The sequence below is a fragment of the Arachis hypogaea genome, chromosome 11 (assembly GCF_003086295.3).
Source record: "Arachis hypogaea cultivar Tifrunner chromosome 11, arahy.Tifrunner.gnm2.J5K5, whole genome shotgun sequence".
Classification (NCBI taxonomy): Eukaryota; Viridiplantae; Streptophyta; class Magnoliopsida; order Fabales; family Fabaceae; genus Arachis; species Arachis hypogaea.
In genome coordinates, this window is record NC_092046.1 from 139716587 (window position 1) to 139733648 (window position 17062).

The window sequence follows — 17062 nt, forward strand, 5'->3', positions numbered from 1 at the left end:
TTTTTTTTTTTTTTTTTTTTTTTTTTTTTACTTTTTGTTGCATATTGGGCTTAATGAAAAAACAATAAAAACAAACAAAAACGATAGCGACGTGAGCAAGCATAGTTAAGTTACGAGTTATGACCGTCGATTATGTTGATAATATAATCGAACGTGTTGGAGGCGTCGAGAAGTATAGAAGTAAACGTCGGTCATCGCTAGCAACAAACTTTCCGTTGTGTTGATCCTTTCATTCGGTGGAAAAGTAGAAGAAGAAGAAGAAGAAGAAGAAGGAATCCGAAATGCGTGGTGAGCAAGAGATGCACGGTTACACGGCGGTGAGCACCGGCAAGCGGGAGGATTACGACGTCGAGTCAGGGGAGACTCTCTACCCAGGTCTCAGTGTCGGCGAGAACCAGCTCCGCTGGGGATTCATCCGCAAGGTCTACGGGATCCTCTCCGCGCAGATCGTGCTCACCACCATCGTATCCTCCATCACCGTCTTCTACACTCCCATCAACGCTCTCCTTAGGGGCAGTCCTGGCCTCCTCTTCTTCGTCCTCTTCCTCCCCTTCATATGTACGCTTCTCTCTCTATTTTCCACTTTAATTCTGATTTTAGGGTTTAGAATCTTCTATTCTGTTCATTATTAGAAGCTGCGGGAAAACAAATTAGAAAATAGATATGCTGATCTAAGCTGTTGTGATAAACATGAAAGGGATCTGTTATTGCAATTTGTAGGACCATGTTCTTTACCTATGTTTCTGTTCTCTTGCTTGGATTATTTTGCTGATCTGTTGTTGCAAATCAATTGGGAATTTTGTTGCAGTCTTGTTCCCTCTACTCAAGTACCAGCAGAAGCATCCCCACAACTACGTCTTGCTTGGGCTTTTCACCGCTTCAATAAGTCTAACTGTTGGAGTTACTTGTGCCAACACAGATGGTTCGTATCATTCTCCTCCATTCATGTAGAATAACATGTTTCTATGCCTTTTTTTTCCCCTTTGGTTTCATATTTGTGTTGAGTAGTGAGGGTTTGTTTGTTGACAGGTGCTGCATGTTACTTTTTTATTCTCTGTTTATACTGATAAAATTATATCTTTGACTGAATGCTTGCAGGAAAAATTGTCCTTGAAGCTTTGATTTTGACCTCAGCAGTGGTTTCCTCTCTAACTGGCTATGCCTTCTGGGCATCCAAGAAGGGCAAGGATTTCAGTTACCTTGGTCCATTTTTGTTCACCTGCCTCTTCACTCTGATCCTGGTCGGCATGATGCAGGTTCGAATTCTTAATTCATCATATGATAAAGCACTACTTTCTTGTCTAGTTTTCCAAATTTCAAGATAAGTGCACATTAATATATCTAGCATGTTTGCAAGATCTATCTTGTTTAAGACTTGCTGTTTTTTCATGCAGATGTTCTTCCCCCTCGGCTCAACAGCAAATGCTATCTATGGTGGAGTTGGTGCCATTATTTTCTCTGGTTTTGTTGTCTATGACACTGAAAACCTGATCAAGCGATTTACCTATGATGAGTACATTGGAGCCTCGGTCACTCTCTATCTTGATATACTCAACCTGTTCCTGGCCATCTTGAGGGTGCTGAGACAAGGAAATAACTAATTTTTCATACTCTTGTAAATTTGATATTTGAGTAAAATCAATGAAAATAACTTCTTTTGCTTTTCAGTAATACAGTAAGAAGCTGGTATATGAAAATACCCTTGTCCTTTGACAGTAATGTGTTGACAAGGAAGATGGTTTGTTTACTATTGGATAATCAATGTGATATTATTATGTGTCTTCTATAGAATTGTGTTGCTGCTGCTACTTGCTTTCTGGTTGCTACATCTTTTGACTTTTGAGTGTATTATTTCCAATTAAGAGCTTTCTAATTCGGAGTTGTATGCTGCATGATCTCGGATATCATTTGTTGTTCACTCTGGGAGGGTGGAAGGCTTTATGGTTCTCCTGCTTATGCTGGTTTTGATGGGATTGGTATCAGAAGAGTATTGGTTGTTCTTGCTCGATTTCCAGTCATCGTTGTGATAAATCAATCCTCTTTTGGCTATTGTATTTGTCTTTGTTTAAAATCAGTATTATTGGATTGGAATCTCCCAATAACAGGCACGTTGAGTCCATTTGAAATTGACGAATATCTTGGTTGATGGATTTATAAGAGGGAGGTTGTGATGGCTAGATATATCAGTTACCTATGGTGCTAGGAGTGGAGAAGAAACTGGAGTGGTCTTGATCTGATTAAGATGATGTTTGTTTGAATGTATTAGAAGAGAAGGTTATTACAAATTTTTACCGTGATTAAAATGTAGTGTTGAATGAATTTAACATTTTATTTTGTTAAAAAAAAAATAATTCAAAATTAAAGTATATTTAATTAGTTAGTAAAAATAATTTACGGTTCGGAAATCATCTCCAAGTATAGGGTTCTTGTTGGTTCGAAGGGGATGAATTCAATATTCTTTTGTGATTTTCTTTCGATATCTTCTCTTTAAGAATTCATAAATAATTTCATTTTAACTTCAGTTACCTTGGTCCATTTTTGTTCAGCTGCCTCTTCACTCTGATCGTGGTCGGCATGATGCAGGTTCGAGTTCTTAATTCATCATATGATAATGCAGTACTTTCGTATCTAGTTTTCCAAATTTCAAGATTAGTGCACATTAATATATCTAGGATGTTTGCAAGATCTATCTTTATCTTGACACATTGAACCTGTTCCTGTCTATCTTGAGGGTGCTGAGACAAGGAAATAACTAAAATGTTGATACTCTTGTAAATTTGATATTTGAGTAACTCCAAATGAAAATAACTACTATGCTTCTCACTAATACAGTGTGAAGCTGGTATGTGCAAATACCCTTGTCCTTTGACAATGCTGTACTGACAAGGAAGATGGTTTGTTTACTATTGGATAATCAATGAGATATTGTATGTCTTTTATAGAGTTGTGTTGCTGCTGCTGCTTGCTTTATGGTTGCTACATCTTTTGAGTGTATAATTTCTAATCAAGAGGTTTCTAATATGGAGTTGCATGGTGCATGATCTCGGATATCATTTGTTCACTCTGGGAGGGAGGGGGGCTTTATGGTTCTCCTGCTTCTGCTGGTTTTGATGGGATTGGTATGAGAAGAGCATTGGTTGTTCTTGCTCGTTTTCCGATAATATTTGTGACAAACCAATCCTCTTTTCGCTATTGTAATTGTCTTTTGTTTAAAATCAATATTTACTGGATTGGAATCTCCCAATAACAGGCACGTTCAGTACATTTGAAATTGATTAATATCTTGGTACTTGGTTGATCGACTGATAATGGGGGAGGTTTGTGATGGCTAGCTAAATCAGTTACCTATGGGGGCTATGGGTGGAGAAGAAACTGGAGTGGTCTTGACCTGATAAAGATGATGTTTGAATGTATTAGAATTTAGAAGAGAAGGTTGTTATTAATTTTTACCGCGATTAAAATGTGTTGAATGAGTTTAACATTTTATTTTGTTAAATAACTTCTCAGAAATCAGCTTCTGGGACCAAGTCACCAAGTATATGGGGTTCTTGTTGATTTTGAAAGGGGGGGGGGGGGGGGGGGGGATGAATTCAATATTTTTTTTCTTGGTTTTCTTTCTGGATCTTCTCTTTACCTCTTAAAAATTCATAAAGCATTTTATTTTTTCATTTTTAATCATTTAAAATTTTTCCAACATAAAAAACATGCAATTAATTCAAATTACATCCAAAGACCCTTACCGTATAAAAACTAAAAGACAGAAAGCGACCATACAACACAAAAATCAAGACACAGAGCGACCTCTACTCCCTCCTCGACACCCTCAACTGCCACCTCCACGACTCCACCATCCTCTCCCGCACCCATATCGACAACGCCGCCTCCCTCTCCATCAACCTCCCGCGACTCTCTACCAGTCCTGGAAATGAAATTAGCTCCGCAAAATGGTTGTAGAGGAAGAGTTGCGGAAGTTAACAGGGACAACAACATTCAATTTTTTTTTTCACATTAGAAAACAAAAAAGAACAGAGTTGCTGTACTCAGATCCGCCATTGATGAACAACAAGCATATTATTCATTTTTTATTGAAAATAAAAAACAAAAGAACAAAATTGGTACAATCATCAGATTTGCCCATTGAAGAAGAACAAGTAGAGCGTGTTTTCGGGTAAGAGTGAAGAACTGTCGCAGTGAAAGCAGAAGAAGCAGAGCCGAACAGAGACAGAGTGGATGCTGAAGCCGGAACAAAAGCGAGCAGAGGTTGTGGATGTGGAAGGTGTGGACCCAAAGCCGAAAGAGAGTACGGTAGTGAGATGGCGCATTAAAGGGCGTACTACTTCTCCTTGCGGAGATCCTTGACAGAGGAATAAGAAAAGGTGGGGAATTCGTCGAGGAGGGAAGCGGTGGTGATGTGGTTGCGGATTAGGGATGATGGTTGTGGTGATGGCTCAGGGGATTAGGGATGAGAAGGGATGTATGAGGATGATGATGATGTGGGAGTTAGTGATGATATGGGGGTTAGTGATGATGACACATGGTATTAGTTGTGTCACATCAGCAGTTTGACTGTTGACTCACCCCAGAAATAAGTCGAAGGATTAGTATGTCGTTCGGAAGTCAATTTGGGGGATCAAATTAATTAGGCTGTACATGGATCGGATAATATCCGCATATCCACGGTAATTATCCGCATCCGATCTGAATTTTGCGAATATTATTCGATCCGCAGAGTCATCAGATCGGATCAAATCCGATTCGCACTATATGATAGGATTAGATTGCGAATTTATATTATATATATTTTAAAACTCAGTTTTATTTGTTAGATTTTAATCATTATAGGAGTGGGTAGGGACATGACGGGTTAGGATTTAACTTTTTATTACTCGTAGGTAGGAGCAGGACGAATTTTACGCAGGTTATTGTAGGGTGGGACGAGGTCGAGTAAGGCAAAAATCCGCCCCTACCCTCCTCATTGCCACCCCTACTCGGCAACGTGCTATTATTATTCAGGATAAATAGTCAAACAAGATAACACTGACTCACTAAGCAGCCTATCAACCCTCTCACCCACATTTTCTAACAACGCAGCAATAGAAATTATTTGAACTGGTCAAGCTAAGATACGAGGACCCATTCTATATTACGACACTAAACTAAAAGGTAGAAGGTAGATCAAAAAATTAATTTAGATTGGTTGAGTGGTCATTCATCCTTTTAACTAAGGATCGCAATTCGAATTCAAGCAATCTAATCTAACTACTAGCTCGGTCAAATTCCTAAGAAAATATTTTATAAACTTCATTCTCCAATTCTTTTATCCTAGCCACCATCTTCGCTTTATCAACCTCGGCTGAATTCATTTTCTCCTCCAAACTTTGACGTTGCCCCCTTAACCTCGGATATCTCTTGATCTTTCGCTTTAACAACCTCAATTATCTTTGTCAACTTAGTTTCCTTTTCCTTCAAAGTTTTTGACAATTTCTCGATTGTTTTACCATTGCTTTTCTCCTAAGTAGCAGCCAAGGGAGATGTCGTCCTGCCTTCTCCATGATGAGTTATCGCCAGACTCCAAAGAGCACCAGACGGAGTTGGTACTTGTAAAAGGTACTCCGACGTTCAAGTCAATAATAATACAAAGAAGAGAGTCTAGAGTGACTTGAGTGAGTATTAGGTTTTCGGATGTCTTTTACCCTGACCTAATGTTACCTTATATAGACTAAGCATTTCGAATATATTCGATTAGCAAATCATAAGCTACGATTGTGATGTGGTTACCGTGATATTCTCAGCATCTATTTTGACTATTTCATTGAATTGTTGGCGATGACATATGATGGAGTCATCATGCTGTTGTGTTGAGTGTTATTATGTTTTTGAGTTATGGGCCGAGTTACAACTTCTTCGGGCCAAGGTAAAGGTTTCATTAGCCGAGTTATAGGTAATGGATCAACGTCTATTGTTTGAATAATAGATATAGTTATTGAGTAATATGGGACGAATTAGGTTGTAACGAGCAAATTATGTTAACAACATGAGTGATGGTTATTGTTCATACCCTGGGTCGAGCTGTACGACCCGGGCTGATTAAAGACAAGTCGACCGACCTCTTCAGGTCTGGAATTCCCGACCTCTTCTTAAAGATCTCGGCCAAATCGCTACAAGGAGCCCAAGCAGGCCCAAATAAAGGGACATAGCCCAATCTAAAGGCAACTAAAGCCTAGAAAGATAAGGGCGGTTCCCCTTAAAGATAAGATGACTTCACTCAGAAGATAAGATAAGATAACTAACTTATTTTATCCGGAAAGGTTAGCCTACACTACTATAAATACACTGGAGCACCCATGTATAACTCATACTCTGATTCTACTAAAAAACCTGCTTAAAGCCCATGCTAATTTAAGCATCGGAGTCTCTCGCAGGTACCATCACCCTCCGGTGACGAAGGATCAGCAGCATCTCCAGCTCCACCAGTTCCAACAGGTCAGACACGACAGCTCCGGCCACCAGATCCAACAATTCGGACACGACAGCTCCGGCCACCACAGCAGATCTCATCCGAGATCAACCTTCAGTTTCAGGTAACCCTCGGAACATTGGCGCCGTTGCCGGGGACCTGGAAGTCATCCCATCACCATGTCGGACGACATTGACAATGATCACAACTCTGATTTAGAAAACAGGACACCACACAAAAACGCGGATACCACACCCAAAGATACATCTCAGCAAAACCGAGAAAAGCATTCTCCAAATACAGAAATTTTAGAAGCTCTCCAAGAACAACAAAATTGGCTTAAACAGCTCGAACAGGAAGCCGAACACCAATGCGAAGCCGAAACGGACCTCCGGAGAGAAATTAGGCGTCGCCGAGAACTAGAAGATAAGCTCGCAAAACTGGAAGCCGACCTCAAGACCAGAACTACTCGCCCCAACGACGAAGATAACTTCCACCAAGATCAGGATCCCTTCACCAAAGAGATCATGAAAGCCAAAGTGCCGAAGGATTTTAAAGCCCCCGACATGACTTCATACGACGGCACCTCGGATCCAAGCCATCATCTCAGCACTTTCAGAACCAAAATGTATCTCACTGATGCCTCGGACGCTATTCGTTGCAAAGCTTTCCCGACAACCTTAACGAAAATAGCTATTAAGTGGTTCGATAGTCTACCTCCCAGATCCATCACAAGTTTTGATGACTTAGCCAAAATTTTCTTGCCAGATTTTCCATTCAGAAGGACAAAGCCAAGCACGCCCCAAGCCTATTAAGAATCAAACAAGAAGATCGGGAGAGTCTTCGGTCTTACATGAAAAGATTCAACAAAGTATGCCTGGACATACAAAGCCTACCAACAGAAGCAGCCATCATGGGTCTCATCAATGGCCTGTGGGAAGGACCCTTTAGTCACTCTATATCAAAGAAACACCCAACATCTTTAAATAAAGTGCAAGAACGAACAGAGAAGTATATCAACATGGAAGAAAATTCTCGGTTAGAAGAGACCTCGAAATCCGGATTCTCCTACTCCTCCCGGGATAAGGATAAAGAGTCCAAGAAAAAAGATGATCAACACGAAGAGAAGCCTAAAAAATACCACAATTACACCCCTCTTCGGGTATCTCTTGTGAACGTTTTCCGAGAAGTATGCCATACCGAGAAGATTCCACCACCTCGTCCAATCAAAAGCAAAAAAGGAGGGGGAAATCGGACAGAATACTGTGAGTACCACCGAATCTATGGACACCCTACAAACAAGTGCTTCGACTTAAAGAATGTCATAGAAAAACTGGTAACAGAGGGGCGACTAGATCGATACGTAGCCAACAAAACGGATGAACCCAGAAAAAGAAGAAGGGACGAAGAGGTCGGACGAGCTGACCGACCACCTCACACCCCGGAGAGGCACGTTCACATGATAAATGGAGGATTCGCAGGAGGAGGAATCTCCAAGTCATCCCGCAAAAGGCACCTTAAGGAAGTATATCATGTTGGGGGAGCAGAAGGATCACCCGACCTCCCTACTATTACTTTTACCCAAGAAGACGCGACTGGCATCATCCCGGGACATGATGATCCCATGGTCATTACTATCATATTGGCCAATGCTAATCTCCACCGTACGTTGGTGGACCAAGGAAGCTCAGCGGACATCTTGTTTAAATCTGCCTTCGACAAACTCGGCCTACAAGAGAAAGAGCTCAGAGCATACCCGAACAGCTTGTTTGGACTAGGAGATACTCCAATCCAACCCCTTGGATATATATCACTACACACAACCGTTGGAAAGGGAACCCGATCAAGGACACTCAACATAGACTACATTGTAGTCGACGTGAGCTCAGCCTACAATGCCCTGATAGGTCGGACAACGCTAAATCAGCTTGCCGCAGTAGTTTCGACTCTACATCTATGCATGAAGTTTCCAACCCCGGAAGGGATAGCCACGATAAAAGGAGACTAGAAAATGGCGCGACGCTGTTACAATGAAAGTCTGAACCTTAGAGGCAAAGGAGAAGAAATCAATAGTATCAAACTCGGAGGAGTTCGAGGCCAGGAAAAACTTCGTCCACAACCGAAGGACGAGATTGAGGAAGTCCAGATCGGAGATATCCCGGATAAAGAGACATGCCGGGCATAGATCCCAAACTAATGTGCCACAAATATTGGGGCAACTTTGAAAAGAGACATAAAGGAGTCCCTGATACAGTTCCTAAGAGATAATGCCGACCTCTTTGCATGGAAGGCCGCAGACATGCCGGGCATAGATCCCAAACTAATGTGCCACAAACTGGCAGTATACCCAGGATCTCGGCCAGTACAACAGAAGCATCAGAAGCTCAGACCAGAGAGATCCCAAGCTGTGGAAGAACATGTACGAGCTCTACTGGAGGCAGAATTCATAAGAGAAGTCAAGTACCCACTATGGCTAGCCAACGTTGTATTGGTGAAAAAGTCAAATGGGAAATGGCGGATGTGCACTGATTACACCGATCTGAATAAAGCCTGCCCAAAAGATCCCTATCCACTCCCAAGCATAGACACTCTAGTAGATGCCTCCTCTGGATACAAGTACCTTTCCTTCATGGATGCTTATTCGGGATATAATCAAATCCCAATGTACCTACCTGATCAAGAAAAGACCACATTCCTAATCCCAAAAGCAAATTACTGTTATGTCGTCATGCCATTCGGACTCAAAAATGCAGGAGCTACCTACCAAAGATTAATGAATAAGGTCTTCGCAGACCATATCGGGAAACTCATGGAGGTATATGTAGACGATATGTTGGTAAAAACACAAAGTGAGGAGTCATTACTGTCCGACCTCGCCAAAGTGTTCGACACCATCAGAAAGCATGGCATGCGACTTAATCCCGCAAAGTGTACCTTTGCAGTAGAAGCCGGCAAATTCCTGGGTTTCATGCTAACACAACAAGGAATTGAGGCGAACCCGGATAAATGCCGAGCTATACTCAACATGAAAAGTCCGACCTGCGTCAAAGAAATACAACAACTCAACGGAAGACTGGCAGCCTTGTCCAGATTTCTAGCCGGATCGGCCATAAGATCTCTCCCCTTCTATGCCACACTAAGGAAGGGAAAGAGGTTTGAATGGACCAGAGAGTGCGAACAAGCCTTCCAGGATTTCAAAAAATTCCTGGGACAACCACCCATCCTTACTCGACCACGAAAAGAAGAAGCACTCATATCATACCTCGTAGTGGGAAGTCGGGCAATAGCCTCAGCACTAGTCAGAGAGGACAAAAGTGGGCAACAACCCATCTACTTCATCAGCAAAGCCCTACAAGGGGCCGAACTGAACTATCAAAAGCTAGAAAAATTCGCCTACGCTCTCATACTAACTTCTCGACGACTTTGCCCATATTTTCAAGCTCATACCATCAAGGTTTGGACTAACCAACCTATGAAAGGTATTCTACAGAAGACAGACTTAGCTGGAAGAATTATACAGTGTGCAGTTGAGCTATCTGAGTTTGATCTTCAATATGAAGCTCGGACGACCATCAAGCCTCAGTATTTTGCTGATTTCATTGCTGAGTACGCTGACACCCCGGGAACTCCTACAAAATGGAACCTCTATGTAGACGGCTGGTGCACAAAATTGTGATCATCAACAATGGCGCCAAAGACTTGGAGCTCTCAAACGTGAATCACACTTTGTCATAATTTCGCACAACTAACCAGCAACTGCACTGGGTCGTCCAAGTAATACCTTACGTGAGTAAGGGTCGATCCCACGGAGACTGTCGGCTTGAAGCAAGCTATGGTCATCTTATAAATCTCAGTCAGGCGGATTCAAATGGTTATGGAGAAGTGATAATTAAAAGATAAACATAAAATAAAGATAGAGATAGAGATAGAGATAGAGATACTTATGTAATTCATTGGTAGAAATTTCAGATAAGCGTATGAAGATGCTTTATTCCTCTTGAACCTCTGCTTTCCTATTGCCTTCTTCCAATCATTCATACTCCCTTCCATGGCAAGCTTTATGTTAGGCATCACCGTTGTCAATGGCTACTTCCCGTCCTCTCAGTGAAAATGTTCCAAATGTGCTGTCACCGCACGGCTAATCATCTGTCGGTTCTCGATCATGTTGGAATAGGATCTATTGATCCTTTTGCGTCTGTCACACGCCCAACACTCGCGAGTTTGAAGCTCGTCACAGTCATCCCTTCCCAGATCCTACTCGGAATACCACAGACAAGGTTTAGACTTTCCGGATCTCAGGAATGGCCGCCAATTGATTCTAGCCTATACCACGAAGGTTCCAATCTTAGATTAGAAACCCAAGAGATACGCATTCAAGCCATTGCTAGTAGAACAGAGGTGGTTGTCAGGCACATGTTCATAGGTGAGAATGATGATGAGTGTCACGGATCATCATATTCATCAAGTTGAAGAATGAATGTATATCTTAGAGAAGAAGTAGGCTTGAATTGAATAGAAAAACAGTAGTACTTTGCATCAATTCATGAAGAACAGCAGAGCTCCACACCTTAACCTATGGTGTGTAGAAACTCCACCGTTGAAAATACATAAGAACAAGGTCTAGGCATGGCCGAATGGCCAGCCTCCCAAAGAGGGTTCAATCATAAAAACATGATTCAAAAGATGAAAATACAATAGCAAAAGGTCCTATTTATAGAAAACTAGTAACCTAGGGTTTACAGAAATGAGTAAATGATGCAGAAATCTACTTCCGGGCCCACTTGGTATGTGCTTGGGCTGAGTATTGAAGCTTTCACGTGTAGAGACTTTTCTTGGAGTTAAACGCCAACTTTTGTGCCAGTTTGGACGTTTAACTCCAGCTTTTATGCCAGTTCTGGCGTTTTGACACCAGAATTTCTATGCTGACTTGGAATGCCGGTTTGGGCTATCAAATATTGAGAAAAGTATAAACTATTATATATTGCTGGAAAGCCCAGAATGTCTACTTTCCAACGCAATTGAGAGCGCACCAATTGGGCTTCTGTAGCTCCAGAAAATCCACTTCAAGTGCAGGGAGGTTAGAATCCAACAGCATCTGCAGTCCTTTTTCAGCCTCTGAATCAGATTTTTGCTCAGGTCCCTCAATTTCAGCCAGAAAATACCTGAAATCATAGAAAAATACACAAACTCATAGTAAAGTCCAGAAAAGTGAATTTTAAATAAAAACTAATAAAAATATAATAAAAACTAACTAAAATATACTAAAAACATACTATAAACAATGCCAAAAAGCGTATAAATTATCCGTTCATCACAACACCAAACTTAAATTGTTGCTTGTCCCCAAGCAACTAAAAGTCAAATAGGATAAAAAAAAGAGAATATACAATGAATTCCAAAAACATCTATGAAGATTAGTATTAATTAGATGAGCGGGGCTTTTAGCTTTTTGCTTCTGAACAGTTTTGGCATCTCACTTTATCCTTTGAAGTTCAGAATGATTGGCATCTATAGGAACTCAGAATTCAGATAGTGTTATTGATTCTCATAGTCAAGTATGTTGATTCTTGAACACAGCTACTTTATGAGTCTTGGCCGTGACCCTAAGCATTTTGTTTTCCAGTATTACCACCGGATACATAAATGCCACAGACACATAACTGGGTGAACCTTGTTAGATTGTGACTCAGCTTTGCTAGAGTCCCCAATTAGAGGTGTCTAGAGCTCTTAAGCACACTCTTTTTTTGCTTTGGACCATGACTTTAACCGCTCAGTCTCAAGTTTCTCACTTGACACCTTCACGCCACAAGCACATGGTTAGGGACAGCTTGGTTTAGCCGCTTAGGCCAGGATTTTATTCCTGTGGGCCCTCCTACCCACTGATGCTCAAAGCCTTGGATCCTTTTTATTTTACCCTTGCCTTTTGGTTTAAAGGGCTATTGGCTTTTTCTTTCTCTTTTTTTTTTTCGCAAGCTTTTCACTGCTTTTTCTTGCTTCAAGAATCAATTTTATGATTTTTCAGATCATCAAATAATATTTCTCCTTTTTCCATCATTCTTTCAAGAGCCAACAATTTTAACATTCATAAACAACAAATTCAAAAATATGCACTGTTCAAGCATTCATTCAGAAGACAAGAATTATTGCCACCACATCAGAATAATTAAACTGTTTTAAAATTTGAAATTCATGCACTTCTTTTCCTTTTCAATTAAAACACTCTTTATTTAAGAAAGGTGATGGATTAATAGGACATTCATAACTTTAAGGCATAGACACTAAGACACTAATGATCATGTAATAAAGACACAAACATAGATAAACATAAAGCATAAAAATTTGAAAAACAAAAAATAAAGAACAAGGAGATTAAAGAACGGGTCCACCTTAGTGATGGCGGCTTGTTCTTCCTCTTGAAGATCTTATGGAGTGCTTGAGCTCCTCAATGTCTCTTCCTTGCCTTTGTTGCCCCTCTCTCATGGTTCTTTGGTCTTCTCTAACTTCATGAAGGAGGATGGAATGCTCTTGGTGCTCCACCCTTAGTTGTCCCATGTTGGAACTTAATTCTCCTAGGGAGGTGTTGATTTGCTCCCAATAGTTTTGTGAAGGAAAATACATCCCTTGAAGTATCTCAGGAATTTCATGATGAGGAATTTCCTCATGCTCTTGTCCATGAGTGGGATCTCTTGTTTGCTCCATCCTTTTCTTAGTGATGGGCTTGTCCTCATTAATGAGGGTGTCTTCCTCTATGTCAATTCCAGCCGAATTACAAAGGTGACAAATGAGATGAGGGAAGGCTAACCTTGCCAAAGTGGAGGACTTGTCCGCCACCTTGTAAAGTTCTTGGGATATAACCTCATGAACTTCTACTTCCTCTCTAATCATGATTCTATGGATCATGATAGCCCGGTCTATAGTAACTTCAGACCGGTTGCTAGTGGAAACGATTGAGCGTTGGATGAACTCCAACCATCCCCTAGCCACAGGCTTGAGGTCATGCCTTCTTAGTTGAACCGGCTTTCCTCTTGAATCTCTCTTCCATTGAGCGCCCTCTTCACAAATGTCTATGAGGACTTGGTCCAACCTTTGATCAAAGTTGACCCTTCTAGTGTAGGGGTGTGCATCTCCTTGCATCATTGGCAAGTTGAATGCCAACCTTACATTTTCCGGACTGAAATCTAAGTATTTTCCCCGAACTATTATAAGCCATTTCTTTGGATCTGGGTTCACACTTTGATCATGGTTCTTGGTGATCCATGCATTGGCATAGAACTCTTGAACCATTAAGATTCCGACTTATTGAATGGGGTTGGTGAGAACTTTCCAACCTCTTCTTCGAATCTCATGTCGGATCTCCGGATATTCACCCTTTTTGAGCTTGAAAGGGACCTCGAGGATCACTTTCTTCTTAGCCACAACTTCATAGAAGTGGTCTTGATGCACCTTTGAGATAAATCTCTCCATCTCCCATGACTCGGAGGTGGAAGCTTTTGCCTTCCCTTTCTTCTTTCTAGAGGTTTCTCCGGCCTTAGGTGCCATAAATGGTTATGGAAAAATAAAAAGCAACGCTTTTACCACACCAAACTTAGAAGGTTTGCTCGTCCTCGAGCAAAAGAAGAAAGAAAGGAGTAGAAGAAGAAGAAATGGAGGAGATGGAGGTGGGTTGGTGTTTCGGCCAAGGGGGAGAAGTAGTGTTTATGTTGTGTGAAAATGAGGGAGTGAAGATGGGTTTATATAGGAGTGGAGAGAGGGTTAGAGTTCGGCCATATAGGGTGGGTTTGGGAGGGAAAATGGTTTGAATTTGAATGGTGAGGTAGGTGAGGTTTTATGATGGATGGATGTGGATTGGTGAAGGGTTTATGGAGAAGAGGGTAGGATTTGATAGGTGAGGTGTTTTTGGGGAAGAGGTATTGAGGTGATTGGTGAATGGGTGAAGAAGAGAGAGAGGTGGGGTAGGTGGGGATCCTGTGGGGTCCACAGATCCTGTGGTGTCAAGAATTTTTCATCCCTACACCAAGTGGCGTACAAAACGCCCTTTTCTGCCAATCCTGGTGTTAAACGCCAGGTTGCTGCCCATTTCTGGTATTTAACGCCAGCTTCTTGCCCTTTTTTGGCGTTAAACGCCAGGTCTGTGCCCCTTTCTGGTGTTAAACGCCCAGAATGGTGCCAGACTGGGCGTTTAACGCCCATTCTACTACCCTTACTGGCGTTTAAACGGCAGTAAGTTTCTCCTCCAGGGTGTTCTATTTTTAATACTATTTTTCATTCTATTTTTTTGCTTTTTCAGTTGTTTTTGTGACTTCACATGATCATCAACCTACAGAAAACATAAAATAACAAATAAAAATTTAACATAGATAAGTAAAATTGGGTTGCTTCCCAACAAGCGCTTCTTTAATGTCAATAGCTTGACAGTGGGCTCTCATGGAGCCTCACAGATACTTAGAGCATGATGATGGCCTCCCAACACCAAATTTAGAGTTTGAATGTGGGGATTTTGTTTGACTCTGAATTGAGAGAAGCTTTTCATGCTTCTTCTCCATGATTACAGAGGGAGATCCTTGAGATTTAAACACAAGGGAGTCCTCATTCACTTGAAGGACCAATTCTCCTCTGTCAACATCAATCACAGCTTTTGCTGTGGCTAGGAAGGGTCTGCCAAGGATGATGGATTCATCCATACACTTCCCAGTCTCTAGGATTATGAAATCAGCAGGAATGTAATGGTCTTCAACTTTTACCAAGACATCCTCTACAAGTCTATAAGCTTGTTTCCTTGAATTGTCTGCCATCTCTAATGAGATTCTTGTAGCTTGCACATCAAAAATTCCTAGTTTCTCCATAACAGAGAGAGGCATGAGGTTTATGCTTGACCCTAGGTCACACAGAGCCTTTTCAAAGGTCATTGTGCCTATGGTGCAAGGTATTGAGAACTTTCCAGGATCTTGTCTCTTCAGAGGTAATCTCTGCCTAGTCAAGTCATCCAGTTCTTTGATGAGCAATGGGGGTTCATCCTCCCAAGTCTCATTACCAAATAACTTGGCTTTTAGCTTCATGATTGCTCCAAGGTACTTAGCAACTTGTTCTTCAGTAACATCTTCATCCTCTTCAGAGGAAGAATACTCATCAGAGCTCATGAATGGTAGAAGTAGATTCAATGGAATCTCTATGGCCTCAGTGTGAGCCTCAGATTCCCATGGTTCCTCATTAGGAAACTCCATGGAGGCCAGTGGACGTCCATTGAGGTCTTCCTCAGTGGCGATCACTGCCTCTTCCTCCACTCCACCAGGTTCGGCCATGTGGGTTATGGTGATGGCCTTGCACTCTCCTTTTGGATTCTCTTCTGTATTGCTTGGAAGAGCACTAGGAGGGAGTTTAGTAACTTTCTTGCTCAGCTGACCTACTTGTGCCTCTAAATTTCTAATGGAGGACCTTGTTTCAGTCATGAAACTTTGAGTGGTTTTAATTAGATCAGAGACTACAGTTGCTAATTCAGAGTGGCTCTGCTTAGAATTCTCTGTCTGTTGCTGAGAAGATGATGGAAAAGGTTTGTCATTGCTAAACTTATTTCTTCCACCATTATTGTTGTTGAAGCCTTATTAAGGCCTCTGTTGATCCTTCCATAAGAGGTTTGGATGATTCCTCCATGAAGGATTATAGGTGTTTCCATAGGGTTCTCCCATGTAATTCACCTCTTCCATTGCTGGGTTCTCAGGATCATAAGCTTCTTCTTCAGATGAAGCTTCTTTGGTACTGCCTATTGCTGCTTGCATTCCAGACAGACTCTGAGAAATCATATTGACTTGTTGAGTCAATATTTTATTCTGAGCCAGTATGGCATTCAGAGTATCAATCTCAAGAACTCCTTTCTTTTGATTTGTCCCATTATTCACAGGATTCCTTTCAGAGGTGTACATGAATTGGTTATTTGCAACCATTTCAATGAGTTCCTGAGCTTCTGCAGGCATCTTCTTCAGATGAAGAGATCCTCCAGCAGAGCTGTCCAATGACATTTTGGACAGTTCAGACAGACCATCATAGAAGATACCTATGATGCTCCATTCTGAAAGCATGTCAGAAGGACACCTTCTGATCAATTGCTTGTATCTTTCCCAAGCTTCATAGAGGGATTCACCTTCCTTCTGTCTGAAGGTTTGGACTTCCACTCTAAGCTTGCTCAATTTTTGAGGTGGAAAGAACTTTGCCAAGAAGGCATTAACTAGCTTTTCCCAAGAGTTCAGGCTTTCTTTAGGTTGTGAATCCAACCATGTTCTAGCTCTGTCTCTTACAGCAAAGGGAAAAAGCATAAGTCTATAGACCTCAGGATCAACCCCATTGGTCTTGACAGTGTCACAGATTTGCAAGAATTCAGCTAAGAACTAATGAGGATCTTCCAATAGAAGTCCATGAAACTTGCAATTCTGTTGCATCAGAGAAACTAATTGAGGCTTAAGCTCAAAGTTGTTTACTCCAATGGCAGGGATTGAGATGCTTCTCCCATAGAAGTCAGGAGTAGGTGCAGTAAAGTCACCAAGCACCTTCCTTGCATTGTTGGCATTGTTGTTGTTTTCGGCTGCCATGTCTTCTTCTTGTTTGAAAAGCTCT

General features: G+C 41.4%; 1 protein-coding gene and 1 non-coding gene across 2 annotated transcripts; both read left to right on the forward strand.

Annotated features, from left to right (window-relative positions):
• On the forward strand, positions 1–1808 carry LOC112723002 (BI1-like protein). The gene is made up of 4 exons (XM_025774220.2): positions 1–558; positions 809–922; positions 1099–1256; positions 1395–1808. The coding sequence occupies exons 1-4, from the start codon at positions 282–284 to the stop codon at positions 1599–1601; spliced, it is 756 nt and encodes a 251-aa protein (XP_025630005.1). The 5' UTR covers positions 1–281; the 3' UTR covers positions 1602–1808.
• A 14716-nt stretch (positions 1809–16524) lies between these two features.
• LOC112725125 (small nucleolar RNA R71) lies at positions 16525–16632 on the forward strand. Its single transcript, XR_003164252.1, has one exon. It is a non-coding gene; the product is annotated as a small nucleolar RNA R71 (small nucleolar RNA).
• Positions 16633–17062: the final 430 nt, after the last annotated feature.

Coding starts and splice junctions, on each gene's coding strand:
- LOC112723002 (XM_025774220.2), top strand. CDS start 282: ATGCGTGGTGAGCAAGAGATGCACGGTTACACGGCGGTGAGCACCGGC. Junction 559..808: donor CCTCTTCCTCCCCTTCATAT/GTACGCTTCTCT, acceptor ATTTTGTTGCAG/TCTTGTTCCCTCTACTCAAG. Junction 1,257..1,394: donor TCCTGGTCGGCATGATGCAG/GTTCGAATTCTT, acceptor TTTTTCATGCAG/ATGTTCTTCCCCCTCGGCTC.